This window comes from Phodopus roborovskii, unplaced genomic scaffold (assembly GCF_943737965.1).
Source record: "Phodopus roborovskii unplaced genomic scaffold, PHOROB, whole genome shotgun sequence".
Classification (NCBI taxonomy): Eukaryota; Metazoa; Chordata; class Mammalia; order Rodentia; family Cricetidae; genus Phodopus; species Phodopus roborovskii.
In genome coordinates, this window is record NW_026126541.1 from 14,087,305 (window position 1) to 14,100,791 (window position 13,487).

General features: G+C 44.1%; 1 protein-coding gene across 1 annotated transcript in view; it reads right to left on the reverse strand.

Annotated features, from left to right (window-relative positions):
- Positions 1–13,487, reverse strand: part of Gbf1 (golgi brefeldin A resistant guanine nucleotide exchange factor 1) — a 122,230-nt gene that overhangs the window by 7,350 nt on the left and 101,393 nt on the right. Inside the window, exons 15-30 of the mRNA XM_051199999.1 lie at positions 12,722–12,916; positions 12,337–12,526; positions 11,949–12,089; positions 11,592–11,677; positions 10,387–10,589; positions 9,759–9,882; positions 9,356–9,481; positions 9,010–9,092; positions 7,930–8,166; positions 7,565–7,658; positions 7,055–7,231; positions 5,769–5,833; positions 5,557–5,680; positions 5,310–5,381; positions 5,096–5,190; positions 4,738–4,891 (exon numbers count right to left, since the gene is read on the reverse strand). Of these exons, the coding sequence (XP_051055956.1) occupies positions 4,738–4,891; positions 5,096–5,190; positions 5,310–5,381; positions 5,557–5,680; positions 5,769–5,833; positions 7,055–7,231; positions 7,565–7,658; positions 7,930–8,166; positions 9,010–9,092; positions 9,356–9,481; positions 9,759–9,882; positions 10,387–10,589; positions 11,592–11,677; positions 11,949–12,089; positions 12,337–12,526; positions 12,722–12,916 (2,166 nt within the window). The remainder of the gene's footprint in view (positions 1–4,737; positions 4,892–5,095; positions 5,191–5,309; positions 5,382–5,556; positions 5,681–5,768; positions 5,834–7,054; positions 7,232–7,564; positions 7,659–7,929; positions 8,167–9,009; positions 9,093–9,355; positions 9,482–9,758; positions 9,883–10,386; positions 10,590–11,591; positions 11,678–11,948; positions 12,090–12,336; positions 12,527–12,721; positions 12,917–13,487) is intronic.

Consider the following 13,487-nt stretch of genomic DNA (forward strand, 5'->3'; position numbering starts at 1 on the left):
GCAGGCATACATGCAGATAGAACACTGTATACATAATAAATAAATCTTTAAAAAAAAGAAAAACAAAAAAGAACTTATACCACTTTTGTCAAGTCTATCCCAAAGGCAATATGATGTAGAACTAACTATATAACATGGCAACCAGGACAGAATTAGGAATAATCTACTAGTTTCCAATGGCTTTCCCTAATTTTACTTGAATTCATATGTGTACTATGTGTATACTGAGTCCTACACGGTGGGACCCATGTTGCTGCTTGATAGCTACATTTCCAATCCTTGTCTCCTGTCCCATTCCTCACCCTCAGCAATCTGTGAATTCCAAATGTTATCTAGAAGGAATTTATCACTTAAGCCTGGTCTTGGCCACTTGGAGATCCAGCCACATCTCTACCCACCGGGTTTGTCACTCTAGGTTGCTGACTAGCATTACACAGTAGGTTTGTCCCACAGAAGTTTACTCTCTTACTAAGTTATCAGGCCAACTCCAGCTTTTGGCTTTGATGAATACAGCTTCAGTGAACATTTACATACATATATTAATGCTAAAATAAGCCTTTATTTTTTCTGGGATAAATGCCCAAAAGTATATTTTCTGGGTTGTATGGTAAGTGAATATTCAGTTTCATAATACACTGCCATTAGAGTAGCTACATAATTTTTTATTCCCACAAGAAATGTATGAATAATCTAGTTTCTCTGTGTCCTTGCCAGTATTTCGTATTATCACTTTTAATTTTAGCTGTTCTGGTAATACATAGTGGTGTGTGTTAGATTTTGCATTTTTCTAATGGCAAATGCTATTTCACAGGCTTACTGGCTATTTGTATATCATCTGTGAAATATGTCTTTTTTCCATGATTGCATTTTGATATTAGGCTTTTCTTAAGTATATAATTTGTAAACATTTTCTTTTGCTTTGTAATTTTTCATTTTTCAACTAAGCTTTCATAGATTGAAAATTTTGAGCATAGTAAAGTCTAATTTATCAATCCTCCATCTTATGGGTTGTGTTTTTTACTATCTTTATTGGGCTGGACATGGTGGGTGGTGGGACACCCCTTTAATACCAGCACTAAAGAGGCAGCAGAGACTGGCAAATCTCTATGAGTTTGAGGCTAGCCTGGTCTACATAGTGAGTTCCAGGTCATCCAAGGCTATATAGTGAGACTCCATTTCAAATAAATTAAAAACTAACTAACTAAATCTTTAGTTAGTTACAGACTTATTTTGTAAGGACACACAAATTACAACAAGCAGTAACAGCCACTTGCTGGTAGGCAGGTTCCTAGTTGTCCAATAGGAGTTCTTTGCTTCCTGTTACTATTGAGGGTCTTCAGTCACTTCGGATGCTTCTATAGTAACAAGAGCAGGGAGGGCCTTTTTATCTTTCCCAGCTCCACTTTGTAGCCAGAGTGTACACATTTGATGGGAAGGAAGAGTTTAGGGTTATGAACAGAAGCAAAATAAGCTTGTTTTGGACTGTGACCAGGTCTACAAAGAGAGATGTAAGCTTGAGTCCCTCCCTGGTGTGGGGCGGTGTCTGTGTTAAGGCTTCTGATTAAAAAAAAAAAAAAGGTATGCAATGAACTAATAAACCACATTAAAAATACTTAGTTTAGATCTTAAGATTTTCTTCTATGTGTCTAAAGGTTTTACAATATACACATTTTATTTTTTAGATTTGTTATTTTATGTGTATGAATGTTTTGCCTGCATGTATGTTATGTGTACCATGTACATGCCTGCTACCCAAGGAGGTCACAAGAGTGCACTGTGCCCTCTGGAACTAGAGTTACAGATGGTTATGGGTCACTATGTGGTGCTGGGAACCAAACCCCAGGCTCTGCTAGGGCAGCCAGTGCTTGTCACTACTCAGCCAGCTCTCCAGCCCCTCCTTAATGTCTTTCAAATTATCATGTTTAATTTTTCTGCAAAATAATGCTTTAAGTCAAAGTTCACTTGGGAGATCCAGAGAAGAATATGGTCAGTTTAGGCTACAAAAAAAGACCTTGTTCAAAATCAAAACCAATCAAACAACCAAACAAAAAACCCAAAGTAAAACAGCCCAAAACCAATGAGTTGAACATATTGTGTGAGTCTATTTCTGGATCACGTATGTGTTTAATAGTCTTATTTGTCTATTTTTTCATCTATACAACATAATTTAAATGTTTATTGTTTATGTGTATGGGGGATTTGCTTGTGTGTACTGACTGTACGTGTGACTGCACAAATGCAGTATTTACAGTATTTGCAGAGGCCAGAAAAGGGCATCGGATGCTGGAGCTCTAGAGGGCTGTTAGCTACTGGAGGTCCAACTGGGGTCCCTGGGTAGAGAAGCCAGTGCTCTTAATCTTGGAGACATCTCTGCAGCCCACATTCCTACATAAATGTTGCTATAATAAAGTTTAATATTGGCTAGAGTGGTGGAGTATGGGGTACACAACTGTAATCCCAGTGTAGGAAGACTGTAAAGTCTTCCTGAGATACACATTAGACCCTAAGTCAAAATAACCAATCAGGGCTACACAGTAAGACTGTTTCAAAAACAACAACAAACCTAACCAACAAAAAAACCCCAGGCTGGTGAGAAGGGTAAGTGGGTAAAGACACTTGCTGCCATGCCAAGCCTGATAATTTGAGTTATATCCTAGGAATGCAAGTTGTCTTCTGCCTTACACATGTGCACCTGTGACACACACATGTGCACACATCTACTTACTTATCCATGCAAATAAATTAAAAATACACAGAGACAGGCAGATCTCTGTGAGTTTGAGACTAGCCTGGTCTACAAGAGTTACTTCCAAGACAGCCTCCCAAGCCACAGAGGCCCTGTCTCAAAAAACCAAAACAAACCAAACAAACAAAATGACAAAACAAAAAAACAAAACAAAACAAACAAAAAAAACAACAACCACCCCCCCAAAAAAAACACAACAACAAAAAACTAGATAGAACATTCCTCCCATTTCCTCTTTTGTCAAAATGTCTGGCTACTGCAGGGCCTGTGACTTTCATTCTGAATTTTAGAATAAGCTTCTCTAGGTCCACAAAAATCTTTGCTAGGATATCACAGAAAACTGCATTAGCCTGGCAGCGATGGATTACCTTTGATCCCAGCACTCAGGAGGCAGAGGCAGGTGGATCTCCGTGAGTTCAAGGTTAACCGCTGCATCACACATGTCTATATTGGTTGAGGAAGAACTGATATCTTAGCTGTGTTGAGTTCTCTAACCCAGGGTATGGCCTCTTGATGTATTCAGGGGTCTCTGATTAGCATTTTGTAGTTTTTTTTAAGTCAGGGTTTCACTATGTAGCCCTCGTTGGCCTGGAAGTTTCTATTTAGACCAGACTGGCCTTGAAATAACAGAGATCTGCCTACCTCTGTTTTCTGAGTGCTGGGATTAAAGGTGCTTGCCATCACACCCAGCTACATTTTCTAGTTTTTAGCATATAAGTACTGTATGTTTTATAAGGTATCTAAGAATTTCACTTTATTTGGAGTACTTGTAAGTGGTATTGCTTTTATGTTTGTTCTTTTGAGACAGGGCCTTTCTTCTTCTTCTTCTTTTTTTTTTTTCTTTTTGTAACTTACTTATTTTTTATGTTCATAGGTGTTTTGCCTGCAGGCATGTCCGTATGTGGATATCAGATTCTCCTGGGACAGGAGTTGAAGACAGCTGTGAACTGCCATATGGGTGCTGGGAATTGAACCCGGGTCCTCTCTTTTTTTGAGACAGGGTCCCGTCCCATTCTGAAACTCATGATATAGTCCAGGTCATGATACCTTAGTGATCTGTTTGTCTTATCTCTATCTCCTGGATGCTGGTACCACACAGGTGAGTGACCATCCTTCCATCCATCCATAGAGTACCTCACTATGTTGGTTTCAAACTCAAAAGAGATCTGCCTGCTTCTACCTCCCAAGTGCTGGGATTAAAGTCATGCACCACCATGCCAGGTTGGAATTGCTTTTTAAAAGACAGGGTCTATGTGACTTTAGCTACCCTCAGATTCATAGACATCTAGCTGTGGCTGTCTTTGCACCCTGGGATTAAGGGCGTGCAATCACCATGTCTATCTGAAACTGTATTCTCCTCTTCCTCCTCTTCAATGTGTTTTGTCTACATGTATGTATGTATATGCACATGTATGCCTGGAACCTGCAGAAGTCAGAAGAGAACATTGTATCCTTTGGAATAAGAGTATGGAGCCATCATGTGGATGTTGGGAACTGAATCCAGGTTCTTTGCAAGAGCAGCAAGTGCTCTTAATGGCTGAGCCTTCTCTCCAGCTCTGAAATTACATTTCTTAATTTCAACTTCCATATGTTCATATTACCATATGGAAGTATGGCTTTTCTTGTGACTGTTGAACCTAATTGTTGTTCAGTATTAATTTTTTAATATTTGAACCATGAGACCTTATCCTTAGGGTTCTAAATGTAAGAATAAGAAACTTCAATACCCCTGCTCCCAAAACAAGAACCCAGATACAAGATGAGGGGACTGCTAGAAAACAGCAGCAGCCCGGCACTAAAAGACTTAAAGTCCAAGACCATTCCAGGGTCATCCTCAATGCCACCCGCCGGACTGCACCAGCCCTGAGGTTAGTCACTGGGCTAGAGTTACAGGGCACTAAATGAGCTTTCTACCTGAGGCCATACCCATAGCTGATCCTGGGCCTTAGTCCCTTGCATACTTGCCCACCCTCCTGCAAGCACTTGCTTACCTGGCCACTGATCTCTTCTCTCCGGAGCAGCCTAATGGCTAGGCGTAGCAGCCCTACCACTGCCCGCTCCACAAGGAAGCAGAAATCTTGTGCCTGAACACACAAGTGGTAGAGATGATCTCGAACAGTCTGCCACACACAACCCACACGGTCCCTAAAAATCATAAAGGGCAAGGACAGTCTCAATTGGACAGGCTACTGGGTAATAAGTCCCCTAGGCTTTTCATAGTTCACTGGCATTGTGAAGCACAAGCACAAGCTCACCCCTTCTGCCCAGAGCTTCGAGTGTTTCTTGCTCCCAGAGGCTACTCAGCAAGACAGCTTTCAGCCTCTTGGCACTAGGGATGGGCCCTCCTACCTGTTCTCCAACACAATCCTCAGCAGCATCTCCAGACAGAAAGCAGCATCCTCTTCATCATATGTCTCTTCATCTGCTGTCACTGAGACCAGAGCCTAGAGGGCAACAGCAGGCAAAGTAGGGATGGACGAGAAGCCAGCCACTGGCTCTGCCCCAACAGAAACTGAGGCTCACACCACTACCCTTTTGCCTCTCAGACTGCTCCATCTTGTACCTTCATGAGCTCCTGCAGTGATTCCAGCTGGAGGAACTTGCTTTCTGTGATCATTTTTTCTGGGTCACATTGCTAGAGGGGATACAAGAAAGGGGATTTATAATAAACACTATAGGAAGAGAATCTCCAACAGTCAGGGAAAGAGGGCAGAGCTGTCTTGTTACAAGCCCTAGATGATTCTACTTTTTTGTTCACAGAGCCACATCGTTCTAGAAGGAACTTCTCATGAGGGAAGATGGGCCATTACCTTGATACAGTCCAAGGCCACTCTCTTGGCCTCCTGGTTCTCTGTGGATGGGCCCCGTACACTAGACTGCTCAGGACCACTCAGCGTCAGCCAGCTCACAAAGCTAAGTACTGATGACTCTCCTCTGTAGGAAAAGGATACATGTCCTGGTGAGCGCTAATATTCTGACCATCTCCTCTCCCAAGGCCCACAACCAGTGGGTCTGTCCTTACCGGTTTGATGGCATCTCCTCCCGCTGTAGAGAGATCTTACCATTGGGATCCACAAAATCCTCTACCTGGAAAACAGATCACGAGTAATTTGTTTCTAGGGGTCTGGAGAGATGGCTCAGAGGTTAAGAGCACTGGCTGCTCTTGCAGAGGTCCTGGGCTAATTCCCAGCACCCACATGGAGGATTATAGTCATCTCAAACCCCACTTCCAGGGAATCTGATGCCCTCCTCTGGCCTCCAATGGCATTAGGTATGCACACGGTGCATGCAATATATTAGGCAAAATGCCTATACACATAAATCTAAAAAGTAATTTAAAAAATGATTTTGGCATAGTGGGACAGGCCTGTAACCTCAGCACTGAGGAGGCTGAGGCAGAAGCTACATAGCAAGTTCAAGATTAACCTAGTCAACTTAGTGAAACCTTGTCTCAGTTTTTTTTTTTTTTTTTTCCTTTCTGTACATCATTCCCATTCCTTGTGCTCCCTGGCCCCAGCCAAGTTCTTTGGATTTCTTCCTGTAGACAGTCCATATATTACTGTGTCCTCTCTGAGAGGTGACTGACAATGGCTTCTACCGGCCTTCCTTCACAGCTTCTCTTCAAGAGCTGTAGTATTATGTGTGAGGTGTTCCTAGTGAACTTCGGCAAGCATCAGGTCTAGTGCTATTCTATATATAGCACAGAAAGCTAGGTCTTTGCCTTTTAATGCTGAACATTCTATCAAGAATTTACACCTAACAGAGCTGTCCCCATTTCTCATCTGCCCAGGCCCAGAACCAGGGTTACGACTTGGCCCGCACCAACATCCACCCCATCTATGATCTGGACCACTCAAAGGAAGCTGGCCCACAGACCCAAAGCTGCAGGATCTCTACCACACGAGGCAACAACAGGATACCCACCCAGGAAGAGTTCCAGTGAGGGCTCAGCATTGGTGGTGTAGTAGAAACTAGAGGCCTCAAACCAAACCAATGACTCTCTGCAACGAACATTTGCAAGTACAGATGTATGGACAGAAGGGTTTATGGCGTGACTCACTGTGTTACACTGCAGCTTCCATGACAAGATTTTTCATTTTTTTCCTTTAAAATTTTTCCTTGTTTTCTCTTAAATTTTGTTTTATTTTCGGTGTGTGTGTGTGTGTGTGTGTGTGTGTGTGTGTGTGTGTGTGTAGGGGAAGAGGGTGGATGCAAAGGGATGGGGGAAATGAATGGGATAAGATACATAATATAAATAAATAAACACACAGAATAAATAAATAAATAAGCAAATACATAAGTAAATACCTCCACCATAGCCTTGGGTAAAAGTTGAGCACGGAAGAGTTGCAGCACAGCCTCCATGATATTCTTCCAGCCCTCCCGAAGGATGTCACCGTGACGATGGGCCAAATGGAATACTGTCTTGGCTGCAATGTGAGCTTTAGGGTTGCTTCCAAACACAGTGGGAAGGTTCTCAATAGACTGAAAAGGCGATGTAACGAGGCTTAGGGTTGGATCATGTCTGGAAAGGAGGCTCTTTCAGGCCTCTCTGCCTATGGTTCCCCTCACAGTCTTTCTGCTAGATTTGCTTCAAATCCCTATAATAATAGTGGGGAAGGTCAACCTGATGAAGATCTTTCCTATGGCATCTCCTCCCCAATCCCATTACATGAGGTGACATTATTCTCATTCCAGAACTTGGAAGATGAAGATGGCCTAAGCTTGTTTAGGAGGGTACATATGGTGGTGCAGCCTTCATGACTGATGCTTGTTGCTCTCCTTTGGAACTCTAAGCATAGTTCCTGTTTCACTCACCTCACTACTGAGAGCTGTGAACTTGCACAAAGAGATGATGAGATTGTCAAACACATCGCTGAGGCCATAGTGGGCGGAGATCATGGCACACTTCCTGTAATGTCACCCCCATGACAGAAACAGTCACTGGAAGGCCACTCAGCCCTCCCAAGTTCCTAAGCCACTTTCAATTGGTTCTCCCTCAATGGGTCACAGAAAGAAACATTTAACTCCAGTCTGTTTAAGACTGAGATTTCCAAGGCTCCAGCCTCCCTCCAGAAAATCAGGAGAAATCCCATCTGAGGAAGTAATACCAGGCATGGGGGCAACCTGTCTTAACTTAGTGACATGGAAGGGTATGAAGACCAAGGCCAAAGTTGGGCTACCTGAAGCCTGAGATGGCTTTCTGGATGATGGTCTCCTCAAGGCTTTTATCAAAGACATAAGAGAGAGCAGCAATAGTGGGGCCCCAGGTCATAGTGAAGAGGTCAAGATCGTAGCTGCCAGGAGGGACACGAAGGAATAAGCCCTCAGGGGTGGCTCCTCGATGGAGCAGCACACTCCACACATAGTTCTCACGGACCAGGCCTGTCTGCTCCTCAGGCATCACGATCTCCTCATTCCTGTCAGAAGGGAAAAGGAAGAACAAGATGCACTCCTGTGAGCGTGCTGCGTCCAAACTGAGGAGAGGGTTTCACCTGTACATGTGTCTTCCATCTTATGAGGGTTATCACAAGCACAGTGAAGGGTCTGCTTCCACCCCAGCACTGGGGCGAGGGAGGGAGAGTGAATGCATTCAAAATCTCACTGTGCCATCTCTAAATCTTCAGAACTCACATTCTTTCTGGGTGGGGGGCAAACACTTCCACCTTTTCTGATTTATTATAAAAAACTAACCATATAGATACGGTGGCACATATCTATAATTCTAGCACTTAGTAGGCTGAGCCCCCCCCCCCAAAAAAAAATCAGGAGTTCAAAGGTCAGACTCAGCTACCTAGCAAATTTGAGGCAATCTTGAGCTATATCTTGAACTAAGTATCCTGTCTCTGACTCAAGTTTTACCTCCCCCCCCCCCCCCCCCCCCCCCAGTGCTGGTCTTAATGTCTCTACAAACCAGAGAATGCATTTTGTGAGCTCTCCAGAGAAACACATTCTTAGTGCCTACGTAAGGCCTTGGGTTCAATCTCTGGTACCAGACATATCTGTAAACACACACACACACACACACACACACACACGAGAGACAATTTGTGTGGACCTAAGTTTGGAATACTGGGGTGCCACTATTGTTCAAGCTTCTTTAAACAAGAAATGAGTTGTCACAGACGAGGCTGCCCAACTAAGTCTCAAAGCTAAATCCAGGGTATGGGAGTCACTACAGGCTGAGGTGACTCTAAAAACAGGAAAAGGAAACAACATTTCTCTGTAACAGAGAAGCTGCTCCTCTCTCCATATATACTCACTTGATGGCATGGTACATGTCCTCCAGGATGTCTTGCTCAAAGTCCTTGCCTCCATTCACACCTTTTAGGTTTTTTCGAAACTCCTAGAGATAGGCCAGTTATGTTTTCCCTTGTGTCAATGCTGTATACCACCCAAAGAACTCCTTAAGTCTGTGATAAATAGGACTTTGGAAACAATTAAGTGAAAGAACCCATTTTCCTTCCCAGTCCCTCTTCTGAATTGGTCAGCTCTCCCTGAGTCCCTTGACGGACTTTGTCCCCATACACACTGGGAGTTCCCTTTATCTTTCTGGTTACTTTGAAGATGTACTGGCTCTCCTCTGTCTTGGCTGGAGTCCAAGCTTACCTCAAGAGTCATGGGTACATTCTGTTTGCGGACGTTGTGGTTATGCTGGTCAGTATTAAGCATGATGACAGCATAGGCCAGGGCAAAGCAGGCATCACTATTGGCAAATGGGGAGCCATTACAACTCTGCAAAAGCAAAAACCCCATCTGTGTCAATGTCCTTCGCTGGCCAATTAAATCCTCACTACTACCACCCCGCCAGTCAGCAATGGTATTTAAGTGGCAGTATCACCTAGAAAATGGCCAAGTTCTTGCCATCCATAGCAGAAGCTGCTTCATGGAAAGCTCACTGGTATGGCTCTCAACCTTCTTAGGAGGCAATAGCTAAGGTTCTTAGCTGAGGGAACCAGGAAGCCCTGAAACTGATCAGCAACCCTGCCTGAGCTTCTGACACTAGACCTACCCTCCAGTGCTCTGTGAATGCCTCCAGCAACCTGTGAATAACTGGCGCTTCCCCGGGCAAACGGAAGGCTTCCAGGTAGAGTCGGAGAGCTTCATCAAGCCGGAGACCCTGAAAGCTGAAGGTGCTACAGACAGAGAAAACAGAAGGGAGAGGATGGAGGCATGGAAGCTGCACAGGTCAAGCTGTAAGTGTTCATAACTTCTCTTACTGGAACGGACGAGGCTGATGGCTCCAGCAAAGGAGTGGTACAGCCTGGCCATTCCTAACAAAATCCCTAACCTTAGCACTTACTACATTAGCAAAACTCTTGTCTAGACACCTCACCTCTCAGAACCCTGATCTATGCCACTTTGCAATATTTTCCATTGGAACACAGGGGAGGGACTCCAAAGGCCTGCATCTGGTTCAACAGGTTCGCATCATAGGAAGAGGCAAGAGTATTATGCGAGCTGGTCACGATTAGGAACTGGCAGAGACTTCCTCTGAGAGAAGAATGCCCTATCCTCTCAGACAGCTCCTTTCTCTCTTCTTTCCCCTGCATCTCTCTCTCTTTGTGAAATACAGAGCTAGAGGAGCACACCATCGCTGAGGAGGTGTCCTATTCCCACACTGTTGATTTCTTCCTCACCTAACAAAACTCTCCAACAGGTCGATGTTTTTGCGGTCACTCACAAACTCCCCAATCATTTTCTTGTCTAGACGAGGGTTCTCTCGGAGCCACTGGGCCACCTCTGTGTTATCCATTGGGATGGTGAGGAGACCTTTTTCCTGTAGGAACTGGATGCCCTTCTTTGGCTTTTGATTGAACTGCTCTGTGCCAGTGATCAGCAGCTAGAGGACAAAGAGTAGAGGCATCAGAAGTTGCTGTGCCCTTAAGTCAGACAGGCAGGCCAGATTCTACTACAGCCTACAGCTGTTCACCTAACCAGCTCTTCAGACATGGTTCTAATTGACTCCACAGCTGACACTGGTTGTATTGGTTTTGGCTTTTTCCCACCTCACTGGAGTGTCTGGAGAGCTCCTTTCCACCCCTTTCTGGGTGCCCCAGATGATCAGGGCAACCTTCCTCCTTCAATGAGAGATCAGGGAGACGAGAGAAGCCAGATTAGTGAGGGCTTCTCCAGGGCTGTAGCCACCTCTGGCCTCTATGGATCATGTTAGAGCCCCCTTCTTTTTCTGACTGCCTTGCTTCTAGTCCTGGGTTTGAAGGACAAGGCAGACTAACTGTGGTCTTTTTGCCCCCTGTATGCTTAGACATAGACCTGCAATCAAATGCATTTATCTGACAATAAGAGGAAGAAAGGATTAACTAGAAGTTTTTATGTTAAGAAAACCAAAAACATCCCACCCCCAATGAAGAAGCTATTTACAACTGATACCTGCTGCTACTGGGAAAGGGAGAAAAGACAAAAAGGAAAAAAAAAAAGTAACATAAACAAACAATTATTTGTATATTACTAAAGTACCAGAACAAATATCAATTCCCTTTTATTACCAATCACCATGCTGGATCTGGAGATGCTCAGTAACCTTCGCTGACCCAAATGACAGTAGCTTTCAGAGCTTGTCACTATCACTAGGGATATCTGGCTGTTGGCTGAAGTAGTTTTGCTCAGGGGCCAACAGAAGCACAGCTTAGGTGTAAAGAAAGGAACAGGAAAAGTTGCTGCAGTCCCAGAAAAAATGAGGGACTAGTCTTGGAAGCCATATAATGAGCTGCTAAGCTCATTGCCATCCTTGTTCTCTGAGACAGAAACCAGTTCTCCAGAGGACCCCATACAAGGGTGTGCACAAGCTGAACACACTGTGGAATGAATGTATGTATGTATGTACCTTCTTTTTGTTCTTAATTTCAATTAGTTCCTGTGGGTCTGGCAGAAGACAGGAAAATCGAGGCGGCTTCCTTAACTTTTTGTCAGCTAGAGATGGAAGGAGAAAGGAAATCCATAAGATCTTTTGCAAGCTTACTGATACTCTTTCTAGTAAAAACAGAGCAGTCTCAGGAATTTTCTTCTCCCCAGTCTCCTACCTTCTAGGGCTGTTTTCTTTCCTTTCTCTAGGGTTTAAAACAAGGTCAACTGCTAGGGCTCTTTCAGGTGTGACCTTAGGCTGCTCAGTTTCCCCAGATGTCCCACTCCTCTCTCTAAGCCCTCTATTTGATGGGTGTAGTCATGGACACTGAGTACCCACCCCCAGAGTCACCAGCTTCCTCCATGTCATTGCATCCTGGCTTCCCATGTTCTGCTGACAGCCATCCTCTACTTGGAAGACGAAGGCCTAGGGCATCCGAGGCCACGCCTGTGGTTTTCCCATCACTGGCTGCTCTCTCAGCTGGTAACAGGAAAAGATATGAAGACTTATGGGGAGAAAGCCAAGCAATATTGAAGAAGAGGTTGAATCCCAAGCCAAAAAAAGAGTTGCATGTTCTTATATTGGGCACCAGCCCTGATAGGGCAAATTTAAGACAAAGTAAGGAAGGCAAGGGAGGAAAGGGAGAAGAGGAAAGGGGGAAAAAAAAAGAAAGAAAGAAAGAAAGAAAGAAAGAAAGAAAGAAAGAACAATAAGAGATGCTTCTAACTATTGGTTGTTTCTTGGGCGCTATTCACTGCCTTGTAGCTGAATCTGGATGTCTCCCTCTTGTCTTGCTGGGTAAGGGTGCTGAGGACTTTGGCTTGACAGTGAGCCTCAGTACTGTCAATAACTGTCAACAGGGCATCAAGGGACAGTAGATGTGTTGTATAAAGCTGACCAGACACAGGAAAGGCATTCTGGAAAATAAACAGATCCATTAAACTTCTTCACCTGATTATGTTTCCAAAAATCAAAAACTTATGACTTCTCCTTACAAAATTCCTTTCTCCTTCCCATTTCCCACCTCTCACGTGCCCCTCTGTGTACCATCATCACTATCATCTGGGTAATTCCCTTGGTAGTTTCTAGAAGCCAATAACAGTGCTCAGCACCTTGGACAGCAGCTTAGTGAGGTCTTCAAAGAGGTTGGCGCAGTAGTAGTCACAATCGTAGTTGATGTAGAGCTCTGTGACAAAGCTGGGGATGCGCCAGAGCTGCACAATAGCCTCCAGCGCCATCTCCTTCATCTCATAAGGCATCTTGGGGTTTTCAACAGTGATGATCTCCATGAGTTTTTTGATGTACATCTGTCAACAACCCAGTGACAACCATTTGTGCGGGGCAAACAAAGGTGGGAAGAGAAAATTGGACAGAGCAACATTAAACAGGAGGTAAAAGCCCACTCATGCATTGAGAGACACCAAAAGGTCCCAGAGCCTCAATAATACACTCCCTTCTTTGTCTCCACAATGGGGATAAGGCTCTCACTCCTATTCCCTGTCCCAAAGAAGTTGTCTTTTGTCCTTTTTTGTGTGCTGTCTATATGAGCCTATCCTAATCCTATTTTGGCAATTTAGCAGCAATGCTGGTTTAACTTATAAGAACTCCTAGGCAGAAAAGCTGTTACCTGCCAGTCCTCATATTTGGAGTTCCACACTTTTTTTTTTAAAGACAGTTTTGCTCTGCAGCCCAGGCTGGCCTTGGACTCACAGCAATCCTTCTGTTTCAGCATCCTAAGTGCTTGGATTACTGGCATGGAGCCACCATACTGAGCTGGAGATTTTCCTACATTATAGTCAATCAGTATTTTCTGCAATCTTCTTAATTATTCTACTACATTGGCTAATAAATGACACAAAGTATGGAGTCCAAAATACC